Below are 26,969 nucleotides of genomic sequence, written 5' to 3' on the forward strand. Positions count from 1 at the left end.
CGAGCGAGCGCGAGCGGCGGGGCCGGGGCGCCATGGGGCGGGCGGGCACTGGCTGCGCGGGGCTCCCCCGGCGCCGCGGCTAGCGCGCCCGCCTTGCCTTCGCCTCTCGCGCCGCCCGCCCCCCGCCTTGAGGGAGGAGGAGCAGGACACGGCCTCGGTGGGGCCCGGGCCGAACCACTGTGGACCCCCGGGCGCCGGGGAGCCGAACGCCGCGGTCTCCGGAATGGATCAGTGCGTGACGGTGGAGCGCGAGCTGGAGAAGGTGCTGCACAAGTTCTCGGGCTACGGGCAGCTGTGCGAGCGGGGCCTGGAGGAGCTCATCGACTACACCGGCGGCCTCAAGCACGAGATCCTGCAGAGCCACGGTGAGGGCGGCCGCGTGAGCGCGCGCGGGTCGGGGCCCTGCGCTGCGTCTGCTGGTCCCCAGGCCGCGGCGACTTTTCCTCCTCGCGCGGACCCACCCGGAAACGCGGTGGCCTGGGGGAGCAGTCCGCTGCACACGGCTCGGGGTGGCGGCGGCGCGGGGGGGGGGGGCGGTCTTGCGTGGTCCTGCGGGCCGCAGGTGTGCGAGTGATAAAAGAGGGTCTGCGGAGGACTTTGTCTGATTCTCGGCCTCGCAGACTTTTTTTCCCCTGGTGGTTCTTAGTTGAATGTTCTTAGCTGTGGGTTTCCACAGCAGCCGCTGCTGCAACTTCAGAGTTGGAGTGATGTGGGCAGGCAGCTCTTCTAAACTCAATTCCTAGGAAGCCGGCCGATTTGAACCATTCAACACCTCTGCTGTAGCCTCTATAGAGACCGACGGAGCAGTTGTCGAGTTGTTAGTTACTTGACTTACCTGGTCCAGTTTGTGCTTGTTAATAATTCTTTCAGAAAACGAGTTTTCCTTAGAAAGTGGTTTGCCTAGGTTGTTTCATCAGTTGCCCTACGTCTTGTAGCACAGATGCCAGGGCTAACTTTGGGAAAGGTTTTTGTGTTTTAAAAATAACATTAAAGGTCTGATACTTTGGAGCCACAATGCTGACTCTTTCTGAATGAGAGGTAAAGGACTTGTAATATTATGGATTTCTTCAAGCGATCGGGTCCTTGTCAGTTTGTGGGCTGAACAGAAATTAAAGGGGGGATATTTACTAGTCAGGGAGAAATGCGGATGGAGCAGGTGAGATTAAGGCAGTGTTAGCCCTGCCTCTCTCCTTTCCACTACACCTTGATTTCCCAAACATATCAGTTGTGGATGACTGCTCCTCCCTGGTAAAGGAGTCTGACAACTTCTGACACAGTTGTCAATTTGGAACGCCATATAAATATATGGAAAACATGTTGATGGCTGCATGTGTAAAAGATTATTGAACTGGTGGTGATGATATACTTGATCCAAACAGAAGAAGGTGGAGTGTGAGGAAATCTGGTGAATTTTGACTCATAAGATGGAGTTCAAGGGTTTGATGAACATAGAGCAAAGGTCTTGATGTATGTGAGACTAAAATTGGTTGTTTTCTTTTGCGTGTGGTGTTTTGAGGTAGAGTCTCACTGTGTGGCCCAAGCCAGGTTTGAATTTATAATCTTGTCTTCATCTTTCTAGTGTTGGGATTCCCGGTGTGCCCCCTGTGTTCTCAGACATTTCTAGGAGGACAGTGGAGATCATAGGATGTGAGATGAAAGATGTCAGGCTCTCAACACAACCAAAGTAGAGCAGACAGGAAAAGGGCAGAAAAGGATAAAAAGAGGCTGCTTAGCTCTGGTACTTGACATTTTGTGGACAAACCAGATTATTTCGAGCTAAGAATAAAATAGTGCACACTGAAGTGGAAGGCAGTCAATCCAAGGATGGTCTAGTTCAGTGCTTAAAGACACCCAACACCCTCCTTTCCCAGAGGATATCGATGCCTTTTGACCAAAAAGGAGGAAGCCAGTAGGGAAAGAGAATGAGCATAGGGCCTACACCTGGAGAGGTAGAAGGAATGGTCCCTTTTTGGGGACCAGATCAGAGATTGAGGGGTTATTTGAGAGAGAAAAGATGGAAAACAGAGTCCTTTCCAGAAGAGTGAGTATGAAAGAGGAGAGAGGTGGTTGTGAGGTTGTTTTAGGGAAGTTGTAGTCAAGTTCCAGATGGTTAAAATGATAGTAAAAATTGCCAGGTCAGGGATTTTAGGCCTCTTTGCTGGTAGTGAACTTTTCACAAAACCTGTGGTGTGAGGGGAAGTAGGCATAGTATGCCATGCTGTTAGAACACGTAGTTGTGCTTGTTCTCTTGATTGGCAGCCTCTCTCTCTGGCTCTCTCTCTGTTTTTTTTTTTTAAAACATTCCTGTGTAACAAATGCCTGCCAGTCCTCTATGGCATCACTTATTTTCCTTTAATCACTTGAATAGGAGTATGTACTGAAAGGTAGTTTAAAAACATGGAAGAAATGCATACAGATACTAGGTCTGGTTTTTAAGGTAGTCTTTTTTTGTTTCTTTTGAGTAAAGATAAACATGCTTTGGTATTTGATTGTGGGCTTCTTGAAGCAACTAATTTCTAAGTTCAAGTTTCAAGCAGGTAATGGGCAGTAGATATTATATTGAATCTCAAATATGCCCCTTTCAAAGGTGTGCCTATTGAAAGCAGAGTTTACCTCTCTATTTTAAGGCTTGGAATGTGCCTTCTGGGCAAGTAATCTGGTAGGCTACTGTGATCTGACAGAGGCGCTCCAATTGGGCTTCTGTCAGGGTTCTCAGGACCTTATGCTCCAAGCTTCTGAGTGATAGGTAATATTTCTGGGAGAAGAGAAAGTAGGACCTGCCAGATAGGATAGGGGACAGTCATTGTGTCATACTGGTAGGTGACTTGTGTTGCAGAAGCATCTTCTACCAGAAGTGGGAAATTAGTCCAATTTTATAAAGCTATAATTCCTTAGGTTTACTCGAGTCTACAGTGGGATGTCTGAGGTAAAAGGGATCATAGACAACGATATTAAATGAACGTAGCTAGAGAATCTGTTGGAAACTGGTTGTAAGTTCTTCCACCTTGTCGCATCCTTCCTCCAGGCTGTACACATCAGCCTTAGGGGCTGACCTGGAACTGTCCAGCCAGCTCAAAATGACCTCTCTGTAACCTGAAATTGTTCCATGTGAAATTTCTGTGTTAGCTATGTCTTTTTAAAATGTAGCTTTCTTAATGCATATGCTTCAGGAGAATAAGGGTGATATGGGATAGTTGCTCACATTTGGTGAAGTAGTTTATGCTGTCACTTTATCCATCCCTAGTTCTTCAGCTTGGAAAAAGGGTGGGGAAGTTTTTTTTTCTTTTTTCTTTTTCTTTTTAAAATGAAGCTCCAGTGTCCACTAGAGTTAATGTTGACATATAAGAAGGAAATTCGGGTTTTGAGTGTGGGTGGCTCTAGAGCAGCCAAGGTGGTAATAGGAATATGACGGGCCAGTAGAGGCTAGGAGAGCTTAGAGGAAAACGGCTGAACTGAACCATTCTGTTTTGTGGAGCCTGACACCAGTGGCTTCTCTTTGTTGCCTTGGATAGGGCACAGAAGCAGGAGAATGGCCTCAGTGGGGTGTCCAAGGTGGAAGGAGTAGACAGAGTTGTTCATGGCAGATGGAAAACAGGGACCAGTGTGTTGGTCTGAGACAGTAAGACCACTTTTTAACCTTTGTCAGATGTTCAAGAGTTGTATTGAGCTCTGCTGCTTAGCCTGAATTATTCTGAAGTTCACTTTCATTAACTCCCCAACTGAAAGGAGAGGGACGCACTCCTGCCGGATTTGTGTCTCCCTTTCAGTGCAAGTTTTCCCAGAGGAGAGACATTGGCTCTAGATCATCATGGTTGCTGTTGCCTGGGGATCTTTTCCAGGATGCTCTCAGTCTGATGTGGGTGATGCCTTACTCATTCGTGCATCAATTTTCACATATGCTGGAGGGTTTACTAAGTAGATTTAAGCTCAGTTCCAGACACGGGTACTTACTTGTGAGGTCATAGACTTGATATTAGGTATAATAAACCAAAGCACACTTCGATTTTAGTGATCTGGCTTGTGATGACTCTGCTCCTCCTTCCCCCTTTAATATTTTCCTAGTGGAAAATACAATAAAAATTTTTGTTAACATTTTGTGATGGGAAGAAGAACAAAAAAGAGACTGAAACAATTTTGGTAACAGCTTCACAATACGCTTAAAGTGTAGTTGGGGAAATTATAGATTAAGGATGTGCCATATTAATTTTTTTTGGTTATTTTTATATTACTACTAAACGGAATTTGGCTGTACTGGTAATCAAACCCAGGGCCTTATGAACACTAGGCAAGCTATTGACCACTGAGCTATCTGTGTATCCCCAGCACTTAAAAGACATTATTTTGCTTTTTTAAATTTAAATTTTACTTATTTTGAGTAGGTAATAAATGTAGATAGTTTGAATTTTAAAAAAAGCTTCCTGGGAACAAGCTTCTCCACTGTTCCAGAACATCCTCGTTGCCTGACAGGTGGAGAGGCTAGTTTCCATTAAAAAAAAGAATTTGCAGTAATGGTAGATTTATTGCCTAGCACCTCAAAAATGGGGGAAGTATGATTGTGTGTCACCTTTTAAAATGGCTGTGTATTTACACCTAACTAGCATTACATTTCCTGGACTGGTAAAGATACCATCGTGTGTGGAGTTATGAACATATAAAAGCATCTTAAACAATGTTTTGCATGTATTCATTTATTTGTGTGTGTGCCGAGTGTGCGTGAGTGTGTGCTTAGGCAAATGAGTATAAAAAATATGGAGGTTACATTTTAAACTCATATTTAGATTACCAAGGTCGAAATGCATACTATCTAGTTGTAATATACTATTGTGTTAATAGAAGCCAAGGGTTGAAGATTGAATGTGCATAAGCTTCTGGTCTAGAAACATGTTGTTACAAATACATGTTGAAGAATATGCATGTGTGTATATAGGGGAGTGTTGTATGCTAAGTGTGACCTGCCTATGTCAAGTATAAATTACAAATAGAAGGAATCAGGCCCTGGTAGACTCATAAAAACCTTACTTTTTAGCTAACTCGGGTTAGATCACATAACCAGGCCCCATTTGTTGAAATTGTGCTAAATGTTAGTAGATACTCCTGAGAGAAGAATGACTTTGGCGCTTTGAATTGAGTATAGCGTGGTCTACAATGAACACCTAGTGTGGAAAATAGCTTGTGAGTGGATCGTAGATAAAAGTTTGGGTGGATGGCTATGCCATTGTTCAAGCACAGTAAAAGCTGAATAGATGGGTTGCCAAGCTACTCAGGCTATTTTAAGTAGGAAAATAAAAGGTCAGTGTGTTTCCAGTTGGACTTAAAAGCAAAAGCGGATTTAACTTTGGTTAGCCCATTCCTGTCTAGGCTCCTGGAGGAGACAATTCTTTGTTTGTTACATGGAACATTGTTCATTTAGATTTGTGTGTTATCCAATATTCTTTGGGTTTCAAGTGGCATGACAATTTTAATTAAAGTGAAATTTTTAAACATATGACTAAATAGGCTCCACATAGAAGGTGACATCAGGAAGTCTGGTCTTCGATCTTTAATGCTTTCCATGATTATTTGCATTTTCAGAGTTTTCCCCATTTAGAGATGAAGATGACCGATCTAGCTCAAAAGACAGGAACATGGCTAGCAAAATAACTCAACGTTACTTTGTTGTTTTGTACTCCTGGTCACCTTGAGCTCTGCTCATCCTGCCTGTATCAGGCAGAAGAAGAGCTTGAAGAGTGTGGGAAAGGCACATTGCCCATAGCATATGTTGATGAAAATGGAAGAACTCTGGGTTAAATCAACCATTGTGTTCCCTGAGAGCATTAGTGACTAGCCTGACCTTTACTGTCCAGCTTTAGCCTTGTATCCTGTGTTCATATAATTGTAAATACTGAGCTGTTTAAAATGACCTTGTCTGTAAGCTTAAATGGATCATTTTACTTCATGAACCTTTGGAGACTTGTTTGACATGGCTTTGATGCCATGTAGTAGATAGAAAGACATTTCTAAGATCATCTCTTAGGTGTCTTCTAATTTTGGATAGTAACACAGCTCAGGGGCTGTCCCAGAAATATACAGGTATAGCTTGTTTTAGAAAAGTTACAAAGGATAAGTGTCTGTGAAGTTTGTATGTAATTAGGGAGATGGAGACCAGCCTGAACTTTACCAGAAACAGTGCCTTGTAAAGGAAGACATCCATATGCACCACGAGGTGATGATGGTGGAGAAAGGAGGCTGGTTTAGGGTTGGTGCTGCCTACCTTTGGTAGGGTTTAATAGCATGTGGAGGTGTGGGAAGCAGAAGGATGGATGAAGAGCCAGAAGAGGGTGGCAAGAACAGAGGTACAGAAAGGGAGATGGTGAGACAGAGTGGGGTAAAAGCATTGAAATTGGAAACATTCTCTAAAATCATGGACACTGGGGAAAGAGAGAAACGGGAAGACACTGACATTGAGTCTTGAGGTGACGCTTTAGTAAGGATGGGGCAGGGGCATGATTGGAGGCCTTTTGCCCACAGCACTCAAGTTGAATTTGGGGCCTGTTCTTGAGTAGTAGTGGTGTGCAAGGATGAAGTCAGGCGGAGTCGGATAAAGGTTGGGAAAATAAAAGGTTAATCCAAGCTTTCAAGCAGGAGTAAAAGAGATAATTATGGAACCAAGAAAAAAACAAGCTTGGAAAAGTGGGAGGAAAAACATGAGTTTGTTTGCTTGTTTTTTTTTTTTTTTTGTTTTAAATAAGAAATTCAGATTTAAAAGTTACATTGGGTTCAATTATTCAGTCTTGAGATACTTAGAAATTAAGTGTCTGTATTTTGAATATGGGGTCTTTAAAAACTTGTACCTGTATATCTCTTTCTTCTCCTTTTTTGTTTGTTTGTTTTGTTTTGTTTTGTTTTGTTTTGTTTTGTTTTTGGAGACAAGGTTTCTCTGGGCAGCCCTGGCTGTCCTGGAACTCACTCTGTAGACCAGACTGGCCTCAAACGCAGAAATCCGCCTGCCTCTGCCTCCCAAGTGCTGGGATTAAAGATGTGTGCCACCACTGGCCGGCCTTTTTTTCTTTTTAAAGAATTATTTACTTACTTTATGTATATGCATACAGTGTAGCTGTCTTCAGACACATGAAGAGGTCATCAGATCCCATTACAGATGGTTGTAAGCCATCATGTGGTTGCTGGGAATTGAACTCAGGACCTCTGGGAGAGCAGTCATTGCTCTTACCCACTGAGCCATCTCCCCAGCCCCTCTGTCTTTTCTCTGTAGTTCTTGTCATATGTGCTTTGAAGTCCTCCACCCTATCAGTGAAGGTCATTGGTTAGTTCTCTGCTCCAAGAACACTGTTGTCTGTACCATTTTCCTGCTTGATACTCTAGGCTTGTGGTTTGATGTAGTGGTCTTTGATAATGTCCCTAACTCAGAATACTCATCTGTGAGTTCATTGCTCTGCTGTAAATGGTCAGGCAGGGCTCGAACTAACATGCTTTCTTTACAGATTTGCTAATCTTGAGTAAACGTGATGAGTGTGTCCCCTTCCTCTGGGTTAGGTCTGAAAACTTATCTATTGAACAGCTGTAGCATAGGCCTTAAGGTTGCTCTCAAGAAGGCCACAGCTCTCTGTGACCACATTTGGGTTGTTAATGTTATGAAATAGTCCTTTGTCATTTTTAGCATTAGGATTAGCTTTTCAAGTTTCTGTTTTAATATTTTTTAAGGAGATCCATGTTCCCTCTGACAGGTGACTTTTTAAGAGTCAATTTTAAGTCCTAACGTCTTTTCTCTAGGAACTAGTAACATGAGGGAATACTGCTGGCCAAGGCTTTGACACACAAATATTAATTGAATCCAAATGTCATCATTTCTCCACTGATTTTGACATTTTGAGGGTTTTGTTTTCACTTTATCCTTAACTATTAAGATTCTAAGCTAGGAATAGTGGTACACCCAGCTTTAATCCCAGCATTTAGATGAGTTCAAAGCCACCCTCATCTACATAGTGAGTTCCAAGATAGCCAGGGCTACATAGTGAGACCTGTCTTGAAAAGACAAAAATAAACAAAAATAAAAGGTTTCAAAGGAAAAAAAAGACTCTTAATAAAAGAGTGGGATATAAAAATATCCCACCCTAGTCTTCTTAATAATATCTAGTATTCCTTTGACTTGTTCGAATTCAAGCTCTAAGAATGAATCATTCTATTTGTCTATCCCTAGCCTAGGATGACCTTTAAACATGACCATCCTTCATTCCCTCACCTATACTCAGTACTGGGATCACATGTGAATGTATCTTCATCCTCATGCTTGGATTGAACCTAAGACTTATGCATGTTAGGCAAGTACCCTTATATTTCAGCCCTTTGTACTTGTGGGTTTATGTTGTTCTAATCGTTAGAAACTTATTTTCATTGAATTCTGGAATGCAAATTTACAAGATCTGAGTTTTCAATTAGGTGTCGTTAGGATTATGTTTTCTAAATGGACTTTTATCTCTCTGCATTATAACTTGTTTCCTAATTTGTTTTCTCTATTCTGTTAAGATCTCTGTCCATTTGGTGAAAGTGCATAACTCAGGAGAGCTTAAATGCAGTATATGTAATATTTATAAGCTAATATTTTGCCTCTAGCATATTCATAAAAATATATAGATAGAGTCTGTGGTTTCTAGGAAATTTTTTTTTGTTTTGTGTTTTTTGAGACAGGGTTTCTCTGTGTAGCCCTGGCTATCTTGGAACTCACTCTGTAGACCAGGCTAGCCTTGAACTCTTGAACTCAGAAATCTGCCTGCCTCTGCCTCCCAAGTGCTGGGATTAAAGGCGTACGCTACCACCGCCCAGCTCTAAGAATATTTTTTACTGAAATATTTTTATCTTAGGTGGTAGACTTTAGACTATGAAAATCTGAATCATAATTTTCTTGGATATTAGCAGTGCCTTTTTTTTTTTTTCCTTCCTCACTGGTTCTCCACTGTAGAGGGCCGTGTCTCCTATGACTACTGGGTAGCCTGTACATAATGGTGTATTGGCACCTTTAAGCTCCTTTTTAAAAGACCTAATTAGAACTATGATTGTCAGCCGATGGGCAGATGTTTCAATCTAATGCATTTGGATGCTGCTCACCACCAGCTGTGGTTTTAACAGTGGTATATTTTGAAAACAGTGTATGCATGTGCTGTTTAGCATTACCCTCCTCCACCCCATATGAAAATAAGCACCAGACAAATTTGAAAGTTCAAACACTGGGTCGGAATTTAGTTGTCAGCTTTACTATCTTTGACTCCATTGAATTTAGATGGGTCAGAATGTGAGTGAATATTATCACAGTTGGCCACATGAGTTTCTTAGCTCTGTGATGAGTAAGGAGAAATATAGAACAAATAAAGGATAAAAAGTACTAAAAATACATTGGTGGTTTATCAAAAGCAGTCTATAACTAGAAATTTTCTAGTTTTAGCTTTGTGAGATATTTCTTTTAAGATATTAACTCTGCTATGTTCAGATATCAGGATGTACTTTTTGAAAAAATTATTTCTTTATGTGTCTGTGTGTATATGTGTTGAGGTCAGAGAACAACTTTATGGAGTCAGTTCTTTCCCCGCTTTATGTGAGTTCTGAGGATTCAAGTCATCAGGCTTGGCAGCAGGCACCTTTATAAACTATCTCACCATGCTGGGATGCACTTTGATAAACAGACATTGAGATGGGTGTCTCTTTATCTTTAACACAACTTAGGATATTTTTATTTATAAATGAAAAATGGTATATAAAATAGTGTTTATAAATGAAGGTGCTGACTCTAAAGTGACGTCAGAATACAGACCTGTGTTTGAAAGAGAGAAGGAACTTATGACGGGAAGGGGAGTAGGAGGACTTACTGTGCCATGAGTATGTGCACACATAGACTAATATGATAGTTTAGGGGAAATAGTGGGAGGAAAGAGAAGGAATGTGTATGTGCATGCATATGAAGATTCTGTGGGACTGGGAAGGGGGGTACTTATACTATTATTTCCAGGCTTATGTTGGCATTTGCAAAGTGTAGGCCAGAGTGCTGTTATTTATGTAGGAGACACTAAACATTCTGCAGGAGGCCAGGGAATCCACAAACTGCTGTTTGTGAAACTGCTGGCAGTTTTAGGGTATGTTGGTAATACCAGTCTCCAATGCTGGAGCTGGAATCGAAAATATTATGCACCATCTATTATTTTTATATTCATTTTGTAAAGGATTATTGAGCTGGGTGTTGTGATGCACACCTTATAACCCTAGTACTTTGGAGATGGAATCAAGAGGAATGAGAGTTTAGGGGCAGTCTGGGATATAAAACAAGACCCTGTAAAAAGGAAAAGAAGAAAGCTGCCTCCACCACCAACAACACAAATTATTGAATGCTAGTTATATACCAGTCATCATAGTTAACTGTTAGGGATTGGATACCGTACTTCAGTTAGTTTCTTGGGAGTGATAGACCGGTGTTACAACAAAGTGTAACACCCTGATTGAGAAGCACAGAATGCTAATAAAACAGACATTTTTGTAGCATACTGTTTCTGTGAAACTAATGAACATAAATCCTGAAGTGGCCAGGCACAGAAGCTGTCAGGTAGACCTGGACTCCTAGCCAGGCATCACAAAAACCGTGTCAGCTCAGTTAGGGCTAGTTTAGTTTGGTGAATGTCTGGTTTTGGAGGAGTCACTGACTTACACTTCTGAAAATAGTATACTTAAAGTCTGTTTCTGAAACAGAAGGTGCTAGTCAGGTGTGGTAGCCCATTCCTAGTAGCAGCATGGGGGATCTGAGGTAGGAGGGTCACTGAGTTCATGGGTGGCCAGTTGGTCTGCAGAGTGAGATTTTTCTAAAAGCTACTACTGCAACAATGACAACAAAATAATAATATAAATATCATTTATTTTTAAGATGTTATTCTGTTACATTTAAAGTGTCCCCCTCCCTGTACTGGGGATCCTATATGCTAGGCAAGTGCCCTATCACTGAATTATATCCCTACCATTACAGAAATGATTTTTAACTCACCTGGTGTGTTAAGAGGTTGAGTACTTGGTTTTAACATTCTAATTAATGCTCATAGTCATTTAATCAAGTCATATTAGATGGGACCTTACCTGTCACTGTCGATGCTGTCAGTGTCTCCTCAGTTGTGCATTCCTTTGGGGTCCAGGAAATCTATCACATTGAAAGACACAGTGAGCATAGGACTTTATCCTGGGTGAGAAGTGGCCAGCCTGAGCTCTACTTTTGTTACGATAAAGGTTGTCTTATTTCCATTTTATATCTAGGAAGTAAGTTAAATTTGTTTCACAGGAAAGTTCTAGAAGCAGGTTGTGTTTTCATAGAAAGTTCAGAAAAACATTAAGACTTCCCCATTAGGACTTAGAAGTTTCATCTTGTCTCGGTCAGTCTGGTAATTTTAGTGATTTTCAAGCCCGTTTTTACCTCTGGCTGCTTTCCACCGAGTATATTTGAAAATGCGTTAGTGAATCCTCTCTGAGCATGGCTTTCCTTCAGGTGATTCCACAATAGTTTCTTGAGCTTCCAGATAGGAAGGCATTGCTTAACTGCAGGAACATATTACCATTCAGGAGAAATGCCATTAAGGAGTTTCATTGTTGTGTGAAGGTGAAGATTGTCATGTAGTTACACAGCTAGATGGCACAGCCTCTTGCGCATCATCATGCAGGTGCCCATTGTTACTGAACCATCTTTATGTAGTGCCTGACTGTCTCAGGTTTCTGACTGAACTTGGAGCTCACTAATTCAGTAACACTGTCTGGCCAGCAACCACCAGAGACTCTTCAGCCTCTGTCTCCTCAGCAGTGGGGTCCAGGTATGTGCTGCTGCACCCAGCTTTTTTATGTGGGAGGTAGAGATCCTCATGCTTGTGTAGTAAGCCCTTTACTGACTAAGCCAGCTCCCTACTCCCCCACCTTCTGCTGTCTTTAAATTGAATTGTCGTGGTGTTGTTGAATTGGAATAGTGTTTTTTGTTTTATTATTATTTTTGCCGTATTGAGGGTTGTACCTACAACCTTACACAAGCTAGGCAAATGTCTGGCCTCCTAGTTATATCTCTATCTTGATACATTGTGTGTGTGTGTGTGTGTGTGTGTGTGTGTGTGTGTGTTTCCTTGTAAGTTTAGCTTTGTTCTTGATATATTAAGAGTATGATTTGCAAATATACTGTCCATACAGTATGTTCTGTAACATACAGAAATTGTTAAATGGTATGAACGAGTGCCAGAGGAATGGAATGGTGGAGAGAACAGGAGTTAGCAGGGATTCAGAAGAGGGAGTAATTCAGTGGACCAAGAAGTTTGTAGAGAAGGAAGGCCATTTGTAGAGGAAGACCACTGAAGTTAGGCAAGGTTTAGTACAGACTTCAGTACCCCACGTTGGTGCAGTTAAAAGCTGCTGCTGCAAAGGAGCAAAAGTAGACAAATTGTATTTGAAGTTGGACTTGTCTGGCTTAAAGTTTGTGTGGTTGTGTTTAGAGCTGAGGGTATTTCTGTTTGGGCTGCCCTGTACAAATTGGACACCTTGTAAGCACTGCCTTCTGTTTGTGTCTCAGGTTGCCTTACTTACTGTATTCCTTTTCCATAATACCTGAAACCTTGTAGGATGTTTTTTCGGGAAGCTTTAGAGAAACTATTCTTGTGATTATGACATTTGTGCTATAAATCCAGTGACCAGTGTTCAGTCTACAGCTTACTTAGTGTTTTTAGCATCGTTTTTTATTCCCTGTACCTTGGCAGATTTTCTTTACACCATACTTGATTTCCTCCCTATCATTAGGCTTCAGTAGTCTGTTAGTCTGCTTTTCTGTTCTACTTCATGTGTGCCTTTTAGCACTTCTCTGAATCTGTACAGTGCTTTCATTTAGTTTCATAGTTTAAAAATAATTCGTGTGCCATTGCTGCACCAGTTGGTCTCTCTGGTTCTGCCGCTGATCTTGACCTCCAGGCCTGCATATGCAGCTGTCTCCAGTTTAGTAAGTACCAGTTTAACCTCCCTCTTTCCTGGCCCTCAGGTGTACGCATCTTTCTGCTTCATCTGTGGGCAGCACCTTTGTACTTGGCTCAGTATAAAACCTGGAGACAACTGTGAGGGTTCCCCTTCCTCTAGGCCAGTCAGAATGTGCTAGGCTGTGAGCTGTCAATTGGGTTGTTGCCACAGTTGTTCACCTTGCTGTCCTGCATCTGTTCTTGCCCTCCTCTTGTCCATCAGAGCAGTGATATTAAAATATCAGTAGGTACTTGCTCTGCTTCAAACAGTGTCGTGGCTCTTTCCTTCTGTCACTCATAGTAAAAACTAGTCTTTACAGCACAAAAAAGAACCTATAAAAACCAGGAATCCACCGTCTCTTGGATGGACTTCTGTTGTTGCCTGTTGGAATACATCCTCTCCTCCCAAGGCAGCTAGTTATGTCATTTACTTAGAGCTCCTGTGTCCGTTTGTCATGATTTTTGTTTTTGCAGTTGATTGATCCCACACACCCCTATCTCTCCCCCCCCACTTCCCTTTCAGCAGTGATGTTTCCCACAATGTCTCATTTGCCTTATTGTGGTGTTTTTCTTGCATCAGTAGGTAAGTCGTAGGGAAAAGGGTTGTTGATTGCTGTTTCACTGCTGTCACCTGCCCCATAGTGGATTCACTAGACATGAATTTAATAACAGTTTGTGGTAAGGATATTGTATTTCATAGTAAAATTTTATTTTTTGATTTCAGTTATTTCTTAGTGTACACTTGAAAAATAACATCTGTAACTGCAGCCATGTGCTTCAAGAAAGATACTGGTTTTTCTTTGTTTTTTTTTTCCTATCACTGTGGAGTTTGCTTTAGTGAGCCACCAAATTTTTTTTATTTCTCTCTCTTTTTTTAAATAGGTCAAGATGCTGAATTATCAGGGACACTTTCACTTGTTCTGACACAGTGCTGCAAAAGAATAAAGGACACTGTCCAGAAGTTGGCCTCTGACCACAAAGACATCCATAGCAGTGTTTCTCGAGTCGGAAAAGCCATTGATAAGGTATGGAATTGAAGACATTGTTTTTGTTTTTAATGTCCTTTTAGTTACTTGCTGTATGCTTGTGTGTATGTCTGAGCATGGAAATGGAGATCAGAAGACAACTTGAAAGTCAGTTTTTTGCCGGGCAGTGGTGGCGCACGCCTTTAATCCCAGCACTTGGGAGGCAGAGGCAGGTGGATTTCTGAGTTCGAGGCCAGCCTGGTCTACAGAGTGAGTTCCAGGACAGCCAGGGCTACACAGAGAAACCCTGTCTCGAAAAACCAACCCCCCCCCCAAAAAAAAAAAGAAAGAAAGAAAAAAAAAGTCAGTTTTCTTTTTCTACCATGTGGGTCCCTGGAATCAAACTCGGGTCATCAAGAGCCACAGAGGAGCCTCTGCGTTTCTAACAGCCTTCCTTTGCCAGCATCTTGATCCCTTTTTCTTTCTCAAAGTACTTTATGCCATTCCTTTCTTCTTTGCTTCAGATAACTTTTACAGGTCTTGCTTACTGTGTTATCCTTGTTAAAAGTTCCCTGTTGCTGTTGTTTGAGAAACAGAAATAAAAATAAGGCAATAAAATTCTTGCCTTTTATAGCATTACTGTTCCATTTGCTTTTATGGCTAGAGTCCTGATGAATAAAGTTGCAGAGAAGTTGTAGGTTGCAGTGTGGGAGTTTGTTTATAGGAATAAGTTGCTGCTTCATAAGTGAGTTACTGGCTATGCCCAGGGATTGTGGTGGGATGGTTAGACTAACACTCCGTATGTGTCCCTCTCACCCTACCCTCCTAACTCTTGTCTTCTGTAGGCAGGCTAGTTGCTTTTCTTTAGTGTTTTCTTCTATTCAGGTGAGTGACTTGGTTGTTAGGGAGCCAGGCAAATCATTTTTGTTAAGTGATTTCTTTTTTCTAGTGATAGTTTTTAATAAGCTATCCTTGACTTAGTGATTGACTCATAAACACCTGCCATTTTTAGCACTGAAGCTGTTTTTCCCATGGGGTTCACAGTCTGGATGGAGTTTAAGAGGATCGGCCAAGTTTTCTGTCTGATGTCTCTGACTCCTCCATTTATTAGGGAGTGTGACTGGCCATCTGTGTTTATATGTTGTAAACTTTTGAAAGAAGAGGCAGACTTTTGGTGGAGACCTCTTTGTAGCAAATATACCTCCTGAACCTATTTGAGCCACTTCCCCTGTGTGTTCAGTGATGGTTGTAGAACATAGATGGTAGAAGCCGCTGTAATCTGGAGCGTCCAAGAAATGCAAGAACAGTTTCACTGTTAGCAGTTACCCTGTGGTGTAAAAGTATTGAAAGGCTAGACTTAGTGGTGCCTAAGTCAGGACAGCTTCTAAAGAGATTGTTTGCTGGTAGGTGTGGTACTACAGGACTGCAAGTGGCAGAGGCTTTGGGGACTGTATGACTTAGGGAAGTCTTAGTGGCCCATCAGAGTGATGGTCTTGGGTTAGTGTGGCAGTCACCAGCAAAGGCTGGGAATGCAGTGAGTATTCTCTGAAATACCTTTGAAGTTTGGAACCTGTTTGGTAACTTGATGTGGGTGAACATGGCCGTGGAAGTAAACTTAGTATCACACCATCAGGGGGTGGTGGCACTGGAAGTTATCAGTTGGTACCTGAAGTGGTTGTTTGGATGTATATGGAGTGGGTATTTGAGAGACAGTCTTAAATCATCTATGAGTGAGGAACCATTGCATTTGTTTAAGAAGCTTCAGATCTGTGTGACCAAAACATCCTGGTGGTTCTGATGGTACAGAGAACCCTTGGAAGTTCCTGGATGATCTGCTGAATCACTGGGCCTGCTGCTCTCTGCGTTTACTAAGGGAGTCATCATCTGGGCAGTAGACCGAGTGTTGTTACTATGAGAAGAGCTAATGTCCAAGGCAGAGCCAGTCTTACCAGGGACAAGAGCCCTTGCTTGGATTAAATGGGGATGGTCTCAGCTGTCAAAGCAGGTTTGTGTGTATGCCATCTTCCAGCTAAGTACCAATTTCTATAGTCCTGCCATAATTATCATAAGAATTCTCTTTTGCTCTTAGGCCCCTTCCTGTAGTTGACTTGCTTCTCCCAGATACAGCAGGGTTTTGCAAACATCACTAGAGGTTGTTAAATATTTTGACTAGTTTTTGAGCAAAGTAAGATGTACTTGGTGTTAAAATTGATTACCTCTTTGAGAATGGGTCTCTAGGGAACACATTTATAGTTAATAATTTACATTCTGACTTGGGTTGGGAGAGGATATCTGAAACATGTTTCTTATTAGGTATTTAATGTAGTCTCACAGTTTTGAGATTTCATGTACTTGGAAATTATAAGGACTTCAAATAACTACAGTTCTGAAAGAAACAGAATAGTTTCTTCCAGAAATGTGTTTTAGGAAAGTGTCTTAGGTTTTAGTTACAAAGATTCTTTTCATCCAGCATAGGAAAAGCAGTAGTTCTTGAATACTTAAGTACTTGATGGTAGGGATCATTTTCAGGCATCTTTCCGCATATAGTCTGTATTTTTGTCATCTATGTTGCCAAAAGAGGAAGCTGTTTTCCGACTGGATGCTCCTAGATGTTGTGAAAAGGCTTTATGTATACATGAGGAATCTGTAGCCTGTTATTACATAAGACTCCTCTGGCTTGTTAAGTCCTACACACTTAAGTTGAACTTGACAGATGTATGCCAGCTCTGGGAGCTTCCTGTACAGGTGGGGTACATTCAGGTATTGGTGGTGAGTAAACAGGATAGAGCTGAAACCATTGTAGTCCACGGATTGTGTGTACCAAGGCAAGCCAACCTGCAATAGATTGGAATGCTGTCTAGTTGACTGTGAGTGCCATTTCATGGACACTTGCTCCTCCCAGAGAAACAGTTGCCTCTTTAGGAGCAGGCTGTCTTTGTTGTTTTAAAAAGCATATTAACAGTGAACAGTCTAATGTAAACAATAGACCTTTAAGCCCTATGAACAGCAGTGAGTATGTAATTTCTACAGATTCAAAACAAGATTTTAAAACAGAGGAACATAGATTATGACCTTTTTTTTTTTTAAGGGAAGAGGAACTTAAAAAGATTTGTTAGCTTTTATTTTATGTGCATTAATATTTTGTCTGCATATATGTCTGAAGGTGCCAGATCTCCTAAAATTGGAGCCACAGTTATAAGCTGGATATGGGTGCTGGGAATTGAACCAGGTTCTCTGGAAGAGCAGCCAGTGGTCCTAACTGCTGAGCCACCTCTCCAGCCCTAAAAAGGCACATTTAAAGGACCATCCAGGCAGGCATCATCTATTAGGTGTGTATGTGAAGTATTTACTTTAATGTGTTGCCTATTAAAGTATTTTAATCCTTGGATTTTGTGAAATTTTTTGTCTTGTTTTTTATTTAATCCATTTTTTTTTTAAAAAGGAAAGAGTGTGTGGGGTTATTTTTTAATTTTCTGCCTCCTACTTTTTAGAAATTGTATTCAGAGGGGAAAGGGGGAGTGGCTAAAATGAATAGTGAATAATGCTGAAATTTTTAAATTTCTAAGATGCATGTTATAGTTAAGAACTAAAAATAATACATGTTATTTATATGTTAGAAATCTTAACTAGACTTGTAAAAAGTGCTAGGTTTTCTTACATAAAATAATAGAAAAAGTTCTGAGGCAAATAAACCATACGTGTTCATGAAACTGTAAAGGAAATATTGGTTTATTGTTTATCGTTTTTAGCTAATCTAAGGTTTTCAGAGTTAGTATCTTAAATATGACTTGGAAGAATGTGTAAGATTCAGAAGAGGAAAACTATGAAGTGAGGTTTTCTGTTAGGGTAGAAAACAAAAGAGCAACATGTGGTAAAGACTGAAGGACTGGCTTGCTTAGGGAAGGTTCTCTTCCTGAAACTAGGAAAGATCAGGTTGGTAAAGATGCAGGGATTATGAATTCCATCCTGAATTTTATCCAGTAGGTGACCAAAAGGAACAAAGAAGGTAGAGAAAGCAAAGGAGGGTTAGCTTGACATATAGGATGGAAGTAGTAGAGGTCAGGGATGGGGAGACGTCCTGTCACTTACAGAGTTGACTGTGGTACTGAGCTGAGTGCTCTCCGTGCATTATGTGTCCCATGATGCTAGTATATTATGCTCATTTACTTACGAGGAACTGAGGTGAGGAGGTGGTAAACACCGTACCCTCAGTATATAGTCTGGAGGGCATACCAGGGTTTGCAAAGTGTTTCAACTGAGAATTTGTTCTTAAACTTTGCTTGAAAATAAGTGAGGTATGGCAAGGGTGGTGTTGGGGTGAAATGGTGGTTTAAAAGATTTAACTGCATTGCTCAAACTGGTTTTCTGCCACTAGGTGGAGCAGCTACCATTGGGGAAACAAAATGCTGATGATAAAGGAAGATAGTATCAAAAGTTAAGTAGCTAATATTTTTTAAATGAGGTAATCATTTGAATTTTATGTCAGTATGACCGGTTTAAGAATAGATCAAAGATAATGCAGCAGTTAGGTCTGTGCTTAGCTTACAGCGGCCGTTGAGATGAGTCGGGTGAAGTGGGATGTAGACTGACTTCAGTCAGTGTGTGGTGAGTGCATCCTTCTGTAGTAGAGGTGTGTTACTAAAAAGAGAAACAAGGACATTACAAAGAGGAGATGTCTCTGATTAAGAAGAAAAAGCTTAGGTTGGTCTCAAACTCATGATCCTCCTGCCTCTGCCTCCTTCAGCAAATCCTACTGCCGTGTGCCACCACAACTGGCAAAAGAATTTGCTTTCATTGTTTTATTTCTTTAACAAAAAAAAAAAGGAAGAAAAAGCTAAATTGAATTCTGAAGTACAAATTAATTATATATATATATTGGGAAATATTTTTTGAATTAGTGAAAGGGAGTTGGTAGCTGACAGATATTAAGAGAAAATGGTGATTAAAAAGCAAGGAAGGCATTCCCTAAGAATGAAGTAAAACATACCAAACTACTCTCCACCCCAAATAACTTAAGAGTTTAAAAAAAAATGTAGTCTGCCACCGGTGAACTTTATTTTAGGTGTAGTAAAGTAGCTTGACCTTTGTGGTCAAGATGGAAGTTCTTTCTTTTGAAATTGCATGGTTTCAGTAAGAGCTGCTCTGTTTCTTGTCTACTTGGGTCGTAGTGCTTAGAGAATTTAGAGAATGCCTCCATAAGATCAAGCAGTAGGCAAGCCTACTGGGCATTTTCTTAATGATTGTTGGAGGAGGGCCAGCATATGGTGGTGGCTGTGCTCATTGAGCAAACCATGCAGAGCAAGCGTCTGTATGAGCTCCTGCCTCCCAGTTCCTGCCCTGTTTTGAGTTCCTGTTCTGATTGGCTTTGATGGTAAACCGTGGTGTAAAGATGTAAGCCAAATGAACCCTTTCCTCCCCTAAGTTGCTTTGGTCATGGTGTTTCCTAACAACAATATTAACCCTAATTAGAACAGGGTGTCTGGGACTATATGAGGTTGGGAGGTGTCCTGGAAGTGGGGTAGTGGTCCTGGAAGGAATTTGGTCTGAGGTGGGAGACATAGCACAGGTGCCAAGAGAGGAGGGAGCATCTCTGAAGCATTATCCCCCTGCCCATCCCTTTCCTTAAAACTAACTTGCTTGAGTAAAAAGAACTTCTCTCTATAAGAACCCAGCATCTAACAGCTAGATGATCTGTGGTTCCTTGGTTACTGAACGTAAGCACTGGTATGGAACTACCCTGCCTCTGCCCCTCGGAGCTTGAAAACCACTCTCTGGAGAGAAGCTGAGTGGAGTTTTGCTTTCTCTGCCATCTGTTATATATGTGCTCTAGGTTATAAGCATTACAATTTTTGTTTTTAAAATAAAATCCTGTTTCAAACTGAATGAAGCTACATTATTTAGATGATAACTGTTTATTGAATTATAGTGCAGACCACAGAAGAAAGCCTGGTAGTCAGGTCTCATAGGATTAGGGCCAGATGATTCCTCTGGACTGGTGTATTCCCACTTTACCTGATCAGGAAGGTAGAAGATGAAATACTGGGCTTGGTCTAGCACCCATGGCATATTAGGCCAAAAGGCACAAAAAGACCTATACAGTAAATTGTAGAAATAAATCTAGACTGTACCAGATTCAAGTGGTGTATGTGTACAGATTTATTACCACACTCAGTTTAAGTGATTTTTGAATTAATTTGTTGTTGTGTTGTTTTGTGTTTTTGAGACACAGTTTCTCTCTATAGCCTTAGCTATCCTGGAATTCACCCTATAGAGCAGGCCTCAAACTTAGTGCTACCTGCCTCTGCCTCCCTAGTGCTGGGATTAAAGGTGGGCACCACCACCTCCTAGTGAGTTTGTTTTTTATGTGCTCTTTTTTTTTTTCATTTTCTAATGGCTCAGCAAAAAGTACAAAATGAGCAAGACTAGTGACCTGAGTTTGATCCCTAGAACTCGTGAAGGAGAGAACTGATTCCTCTTGCAAGCTGCCCTTTGACCTTCGTATATGTGCCGTGGCAGTCATGTGTCCACCTGTTTTCACAGTCACATCATATACATACAACAACACTAATCAAACCTTAATAAAAGTTTGTTTTCTCTAGTGGAGATCATTTTACATGTGCCATCATGTAGATTGGTGGCAAGGACTGACTCAGGCTCGTCTTCTCAGGTTAGATATTTACTTTGGATGAATATTGGTAGAACATTTTGTGCGTTAGTTACATGAGCAGTGGTTTAATTTGAATCCCAACAACTGCAGTCCTAGGTATGATGTGAAAACTGAGGGTTATGTTAGAGCCAGAGAAATAGGGAAAACGGAGATTAAAACCTAGAGCTGAGACTTGAAGGAACCTTCTGAATTAGAATTCCTTGGGAGAAGTGATCTTCAGTGCCTTAGGAGCACCTGCAGTATGCACGGAGTCTTTCTTCTTTCCTTGTAAAGTGGAAAAGGATGTTTACCATCTTTGGGGGGAATAAGTCACTGGCATTTCTCTGTTCTGTATAAGAGACAGCAGATGGGGATGTGAGATCCTTGAGTGATGGGGAGCGACAGACAGGAGGTTGTGGAGCATGTTTACCTTTGTAAGTGTGCAGCCTGTGGTGTGGCTTAGTATGTCTTTATGCTTATAAAGTAAAAGCTTAGCAGTATGAACCTATCTTTCTCTTTACTTTGAATACCAAAGCAGAGGTATGAGTATCGTACAGAGGAGGTAATAGGATGTCAAAAAAGATAGTGTTGGCATCTAGAGTTCCACCTATGCTGCTGATTGTGCTACACTGCCGAGCTCATTCCCAGCCATAGCTTGTGAAGGACTGCTGTCTAGCATATGCTAAGTACAGGTTTATTTCCTCATAGGTCTTGAACTTTAGCATCAGCTTTACAGGGTATTGCCAGATTTTTTTCCTTAGGGTTTATACCAGGTTAAAATCTGGTCAGCATTTGTGACAGTGCTGTTCCCTCATTTCTCATCACATTTGCAATGGCCAGACACTAAAATCTTTGAAGATTAACCAGGTGGGTGTGTAATAGTATCTGACCATACTCACTTTGCCTGCCTTTTGAGATGGAGCATTTTTTCACATGTGACCATTAGGATGACCTCTTGTGAATTTCATATTCTTTTGCCCATGGTTTCCTCTTATAGATTGCCTGTCTGTCTTTTCAGTTGGAGGTTTGTGCGGGGCGCGCGTGTAGTGGTCTCGCCGGCAAAAAACATACACACACGCGCACACACACACATCACACACACGCCAGAATCCTTCCGTATGAACACGTTTATTTCCCTAAACCAAGATGGTGGAAGAAGACGAAGAAGGCGTGGGAAAGCACTGCCTATATACCCCAGAGCGGGGTATTCACCCCCTGATTGGCTGCTTACTCGTAGCGCGCCAAACGCCGTGGGATGGGCTTAGCTTTGGCGGGCTAACCATGGCACATGCGCAGTTTACTTGGTACTAGGAAGAATTACGGGCGACAGCGCCACCTAGCGATGGCGGACTTTGTCAGCTCTCGTGGCGGCTCCCAACAGAGGTTTGCTTCCATAATCTTTGTGAGTTGAATATGAGAGAATGATCTCTCCCAGTCCAGGTCTCCTTACTCTCTGTTGAGAGTCCTTTGGAGTCTGCTCTATCTTACTAAGCCAGATTAACTAGATGTTGAAAAAGAAAACCAATTCCTTGTAGGTGCAACAGTAACCTGTTGCTGGGTTCATATGCCATTTTTTTTCTTCAAAGTAGATGGAAAGCTTAAAAATAACACTGAGAGTTGGCACTTAGGAATTAAAGCAAATACTGTTTTATCATGGACTACTCAGTAACTGTGATTCACGAATGTATTTAGGTGAGCAATAAAAACCACTCTTGAAACCTACTTGATTGTATTCGTAAGGTGGTTAAAGAGATAGCATATATAGGCTGTTTAGTTCTCATGGGTATGTGATGAAGTTTTGTGCTTTTCCACTATTCAGTCTCCAGATTTAGTGTGTTGTGGTTTTCTCTTTCCAAGCTTTATTGCGTCCTGCACAAATGGACACACTTTTCTTTTTCCTTTTTGGTTTTTGTGTGAATCCTTCCTCCTGAAGATCATCATGCCAGGCTTCTCTTTGCTTTATTGTTTGTTTTTCAAGACAGGGTTTTTCTGGGTAGACCTGGCCATCCTGGAACTCATTCTGTAGACCAGCATGGCATCAAACTCAGAAATCTGCCAGCCTCAGCCTCCCAAGTGTTGAAATTAAAGGTATGTGCCACCATGCCTGGCATATTGTTTGGTTTTAGTTTGTTGAGTAACCCAGGCTGACCTCAAGATCCTCTGGCCTATGCTTCCTAAATGCTATGTAAATCTCATTGTTTTACAAATATGAAAGGGAAAAGTAAAGCAGATGATGCTAATAATAGAGAGGTATCTCCTCACATTAGTGCTTCTGCTGGTTTATAGTGTTGTTGATTTCCTGGGTAGCCTTGTAGATGTGTTTGGTCACCTAGTAACAGAAGCTGTGAGGAATACCAGCTCTGATGCAATAGTGAGTAAGAACCTGCAGTTATAACGAAGGGAGGTGACTTATTTTGCATCCCCTCAACATACATTTATGTTTTGGCTTTAAATTTTATTCAGTGCAACCAGAATATAAACTGTGAAAGGATTTCTTGTCTTCCTTAATTGTTTAAAGTGAAAGAATAGGTGGTTGAAGGGAGTTTAGAAACATGTATCCTTCTGTCCAAGAGGACAACTATGTTACAAAGTTTCGGTGTGATTAAAGATAATTCTACTGGAAAGACTGTTCCCTTTTTCTTACCTATGTAGAAGGCTTTAAGAAAATGAAGATGTCAAGGAAAAAAAAAAAGTGAAGATGTGAAGAGAATCCTTGTAAAACTCCATAACATTGTTTAAATGCTAGAATTTTAAAAGTTTTCTCAATAAACATTTATTATATATCTCAAGGAAATTAATTATCCAAAGAATTATACTATTTGAGCAGATAATGATAACTGTTAGATTATTTTAAAAGCAGCTGTAGAGAGAGAAGGCAGAAGGAAAGAAAGGCTTGGTCTGACCTTAGGCAGTGTTTGTTAGCCGTGTTTGTTCATAAACCAGTGAGGGGTGTAACTTAGGTGGCTATTGCTTATTACCTATGCTTAGGCATGTGGAGAATTAGGCAGACTCTGAGTTTGCAATAAATTACATCAGTAGATACCCATTATTTTATTTGTTTGAATGGCCTCTGGGGTATAAAATAGCTCCTCCATCTTACTGTGTGGTTTCTAGTCCAGAAGAAAAGCAAGATACCACCAGTCCAGTTTTCTGGTTGTTATAGCACACAAAATGTAAATTGCTTTTTTTTTTTTTAAAGTGTCAATGACCTACCTGCCATGAATCAACTTTCAAATGTAGGATTTCTGATAAGTAGAAGTAAAATGCAAAACCTTTATAGGTGATTGTGCTTCATTAGTGCTGTGGACCAGTCAGTCCATGTGTGCATCATTTTAGCATTAGATTATTTGTGCTTTTTCCACTTGTTAGGTTCTAGTTCAAGAGATTAGATAAGAATGATGAAGGAGGGCTCCTGAGCCCCCACTCCTGGTGAAGGAGCTTTTGACAGTTGATGGCTGCTGGAGGATAATTTTTCTGAATAATTTTTCTTCGCTGTTAAATTACCCATACTACAGTAAATAACACTCTGGTTGTGTTCATGGAAGTAACCCCAGTTAAACCCGTGAGTCAGTAGTAAGAAAAACGACATTAAAGTAGGAGGTTCTTACTAGGAAGAAGTAGTCTAGAAGCACCAATAAGGCAGTAAATGGGGAATGAATATGATACAACTATATTATATATATGTACAAAATTGTCAAACAGTAAATAGAAATTGAAAATGAAAAAGTCTCTTATAATAAAATTAAGACATAATGATATTAGAGTTTTGGCTTTCACTTTGCCTGAGTGATTTCAGATTTTGATGTATTTACCTTAGCTCCTTCAAGGACAACTAAAACCAGGAAAGATCACTATGGAAAATGTGCTCAATGTTGGAAAAGAACACATTTTGGTTTGCTGCTGTAGGTTACTTATAGGCTATTCTTTTATATTCTGTAAACTAGTATCCTACTGGTTAGGCTAGTTAGCAAAGGTTGCCAGGAATTGTAATTTCAGGTATATCCAGATAATCATGTTTCATTGATTTGTGTAGTTTTTAAAAATTAAGCAATAGAGACTTATGAAATGGCAAAGAAGGCAAAAAATGAACTAGACAGAAAGCTTTGAGACCATGATACAGGTTTGTTCTTTCTTCATTCTTTTTTTGTTTTGTTTTGTTTTGTTTTTGAGACAGGGTTTCTTTGTGTGGCCCTGGCTATCCTGGACCTAGCTCTATAGACCAGGCTGGTTTTGAATTCACAGAAATCTGCCTGTCTCAGTGGTAGGATTAAAGGCATGTGCCACCTTCACTGGACTTCTTTTTTTAGTCTTAGATGTAAATCTGCCAAAACAAAATCCTCTTTGTCTGAGAATGCTTACCTCATCTTCCTTTCTGAAGGATATTTTTACTGGATATATAATTCTTGAATACTGATCCTCTTTTAGCGGGGTGGGAGGTTGGGAAGGGGGCAGGGTACTATAATATCCTTTTAACTCCATAGTTTCTGTTGTGAAATCTATAATCATTGAAATGATAGTCCCTCTGTCCCTTCTGTAAGTAACAGGCCATTTTTCTTTTCTTTTAAATCTACATATGTGTGTTGTGGTAATTATTTAAAACTGGCCTCCGGTTCATCCGACTATCTAAGCTGCAGTGGCTCTGCCTAGCCCAGCCGCCATGTTTCTTGGCCTGAGGCCACGTGTGCACTGCAGCTAGAACCGGCCCGCCAGAAACACCAGCACTGCCATCCACTAGATGCCAGCGTGAGAGATGGCTCTGCCAATCTTCCACGCTGTATCTGCAAGGCAGGGCATTGCCCAGACCATTCCACCATCCATGCGGGCCCAGTAAGAGAATGAGACTCTAATTCTTATAGATTAATCAAAGGCTTTATATGTTTGACAGTGATTAATAACAAGATGCCCATACAAAGAGAGTTGTATCCCAATTAGCTAACCTAGTTATAAGTTTATAAGTTGTTCCGAATGAGTGTTCTCCATACCTGTGTGGTTCTCCATCCTCCTATATCTCTGCCCTCTCTAGCTCCTCCTCTTCCTTTTTTCTCTTCTTCTCCCAACTCCTCCCTCCTCTTCCTCTCGTTACTCCTCTAGCTCCTCCTACATACGTGTGCACACATGCACACTTACTTGCACATGACAACCTCAGGTGTTCTTGTTCATGCTATGTATGTATGCAAGCTAGCTGGCTTATGAGCTTCTGGAGATTCTCCTGTTTCTGCCTCCCATCTTGCTTGCTATAGGAACTCTGGGATTGCAGCTATGTGCTATTGTATTCAACTTTATATGGGTGCTTGGAATCTGAACTAGTCTAGCTCAACTGAACCATCATCTCTTCAGTCCAGCAGGCTATTTTTTTCCTCAGCTGGTTGCCGTGGTCTTTGGTCCATTTTTGTTTTGTTTAGATGTTAACATTTCAATGCTCTCAAGTGAGATTTCTTGTCCTTTTTGGAAGTTTCCTAAGTTTCTTTACTTTGTGTCCTTGATGTTTCAAGAATGTTTGCCTTCTGGGGCCTGAGATTGGGTTCAGCCAGAAAAGACAGCTTCAGAATTTGACAATTTGAGTTCTGTCCCTAGATCTCATGTGGTAGAAAGAGAGAACAACAATCCTTTTTAAAAAAGAGTGTTTGTCCTCTTTTGGGGACATTTTTATAATTATAGCTTGGAAATCTTGGGTTTCAGCATTGTCCTTTTGGCTTTGATGCTTGTCACTTCCTCCTCCATACCATGTGAACTGTGCTTGGTTTCTTGTATGCCGAACACATCTGAGCTGCCCTCTGAAGGCAGATGCTAGTCCTCTGTGGGTCACAATTTCCATTTGATTGTACTTCTGAGTAGTCAGTCTACCTTACTTTAGTTTTCAAAGTCTAAAGTATGCACTATGGGGTCAGAACTAGTATCCATAGCTCAAATATAGGCCCAGTAATAGAAACCGCCCTTTTCACCACCTGTCTCCTCAGTCCCAGCCTCAGAACTGCAGTTAGTGGGCTGTGCCATGTAGCAGTCCTATGTTGATTGAGATAAGGGTGTGTGTGTTTCTATCCTTCACATTCCAGACAATGCTGCATTGAGCACGCTTTTAACAGATTACTCTAGCATACTTCTGAAAATATTGTTATAATATAATGCCAGGAAATTGGCTTACTGATTTTGGTTTCACAGAAGTCAGTGTTAAATCTTTACATTTTCCTAGAGTGCTTCCCAATTTAAAAAAAAAAAAAAATTGTGTTTATTCCATCAGTAATCTCCAAGAGTGAAAAGATTTAAAAGAACCAATAGGAAAATCCTTGCCTGTGATTGTGTAGACAAATTGAATTTGGTACTTCCTGATAACACCAAAGGAAGATGTAGACCTTTCTGTAA

At 41.0% G+C, this 26,969-nt stretch overlaps 1 protein-coding gene across 3 annotated transcripts in view; it reads left to right on the forward strand.

Annotated features, from left to right (window-relative positions):
- Nucleotides 1–131: 131 nt before the first annotated feature.
- The window catches only part of Rmnd5a (required for meiotic nuclear division 5 homolog A), a 50,018-nt gene continuing 23,180 nt past the window's right edge, over nt 132–26,969 (forward strand). For all 3 annotated transcript variants that reach the window (XM_028762411.1, XM_028762412.1, XM_028762413.1), the window contains exons 1-2: nt 132–365; nt 13,881–14,023. In XM_028762411.1, coding sequence (XP_028618244.1) covers nt 224–365; nt 13,881–14,023 — 285 coding nt within the window. In that variant the 5' untranslated portion in view covers nt 132–223. The remainder of the gene's footprint in view (nt 366–13,880; nt 14,024–26,969) is intronic.

This window comes from Grammomys surdaster, unplaced genomic scaffold (genome assembly GCF_004785775.1).
Source record: "Grammomys surdaster isolate TR1022 unplaced genomic scaffold, NIH_TR_1.0 133, whole genome shotgun sequence".
In the NCBI taxonomy this organism is placed as follows: domain Eukaryota; kingdom Metazoa; phylum Chordata; class Mammalia; order Rodentia; family Muridae; genus Grammomys; species Grammomys surdaster.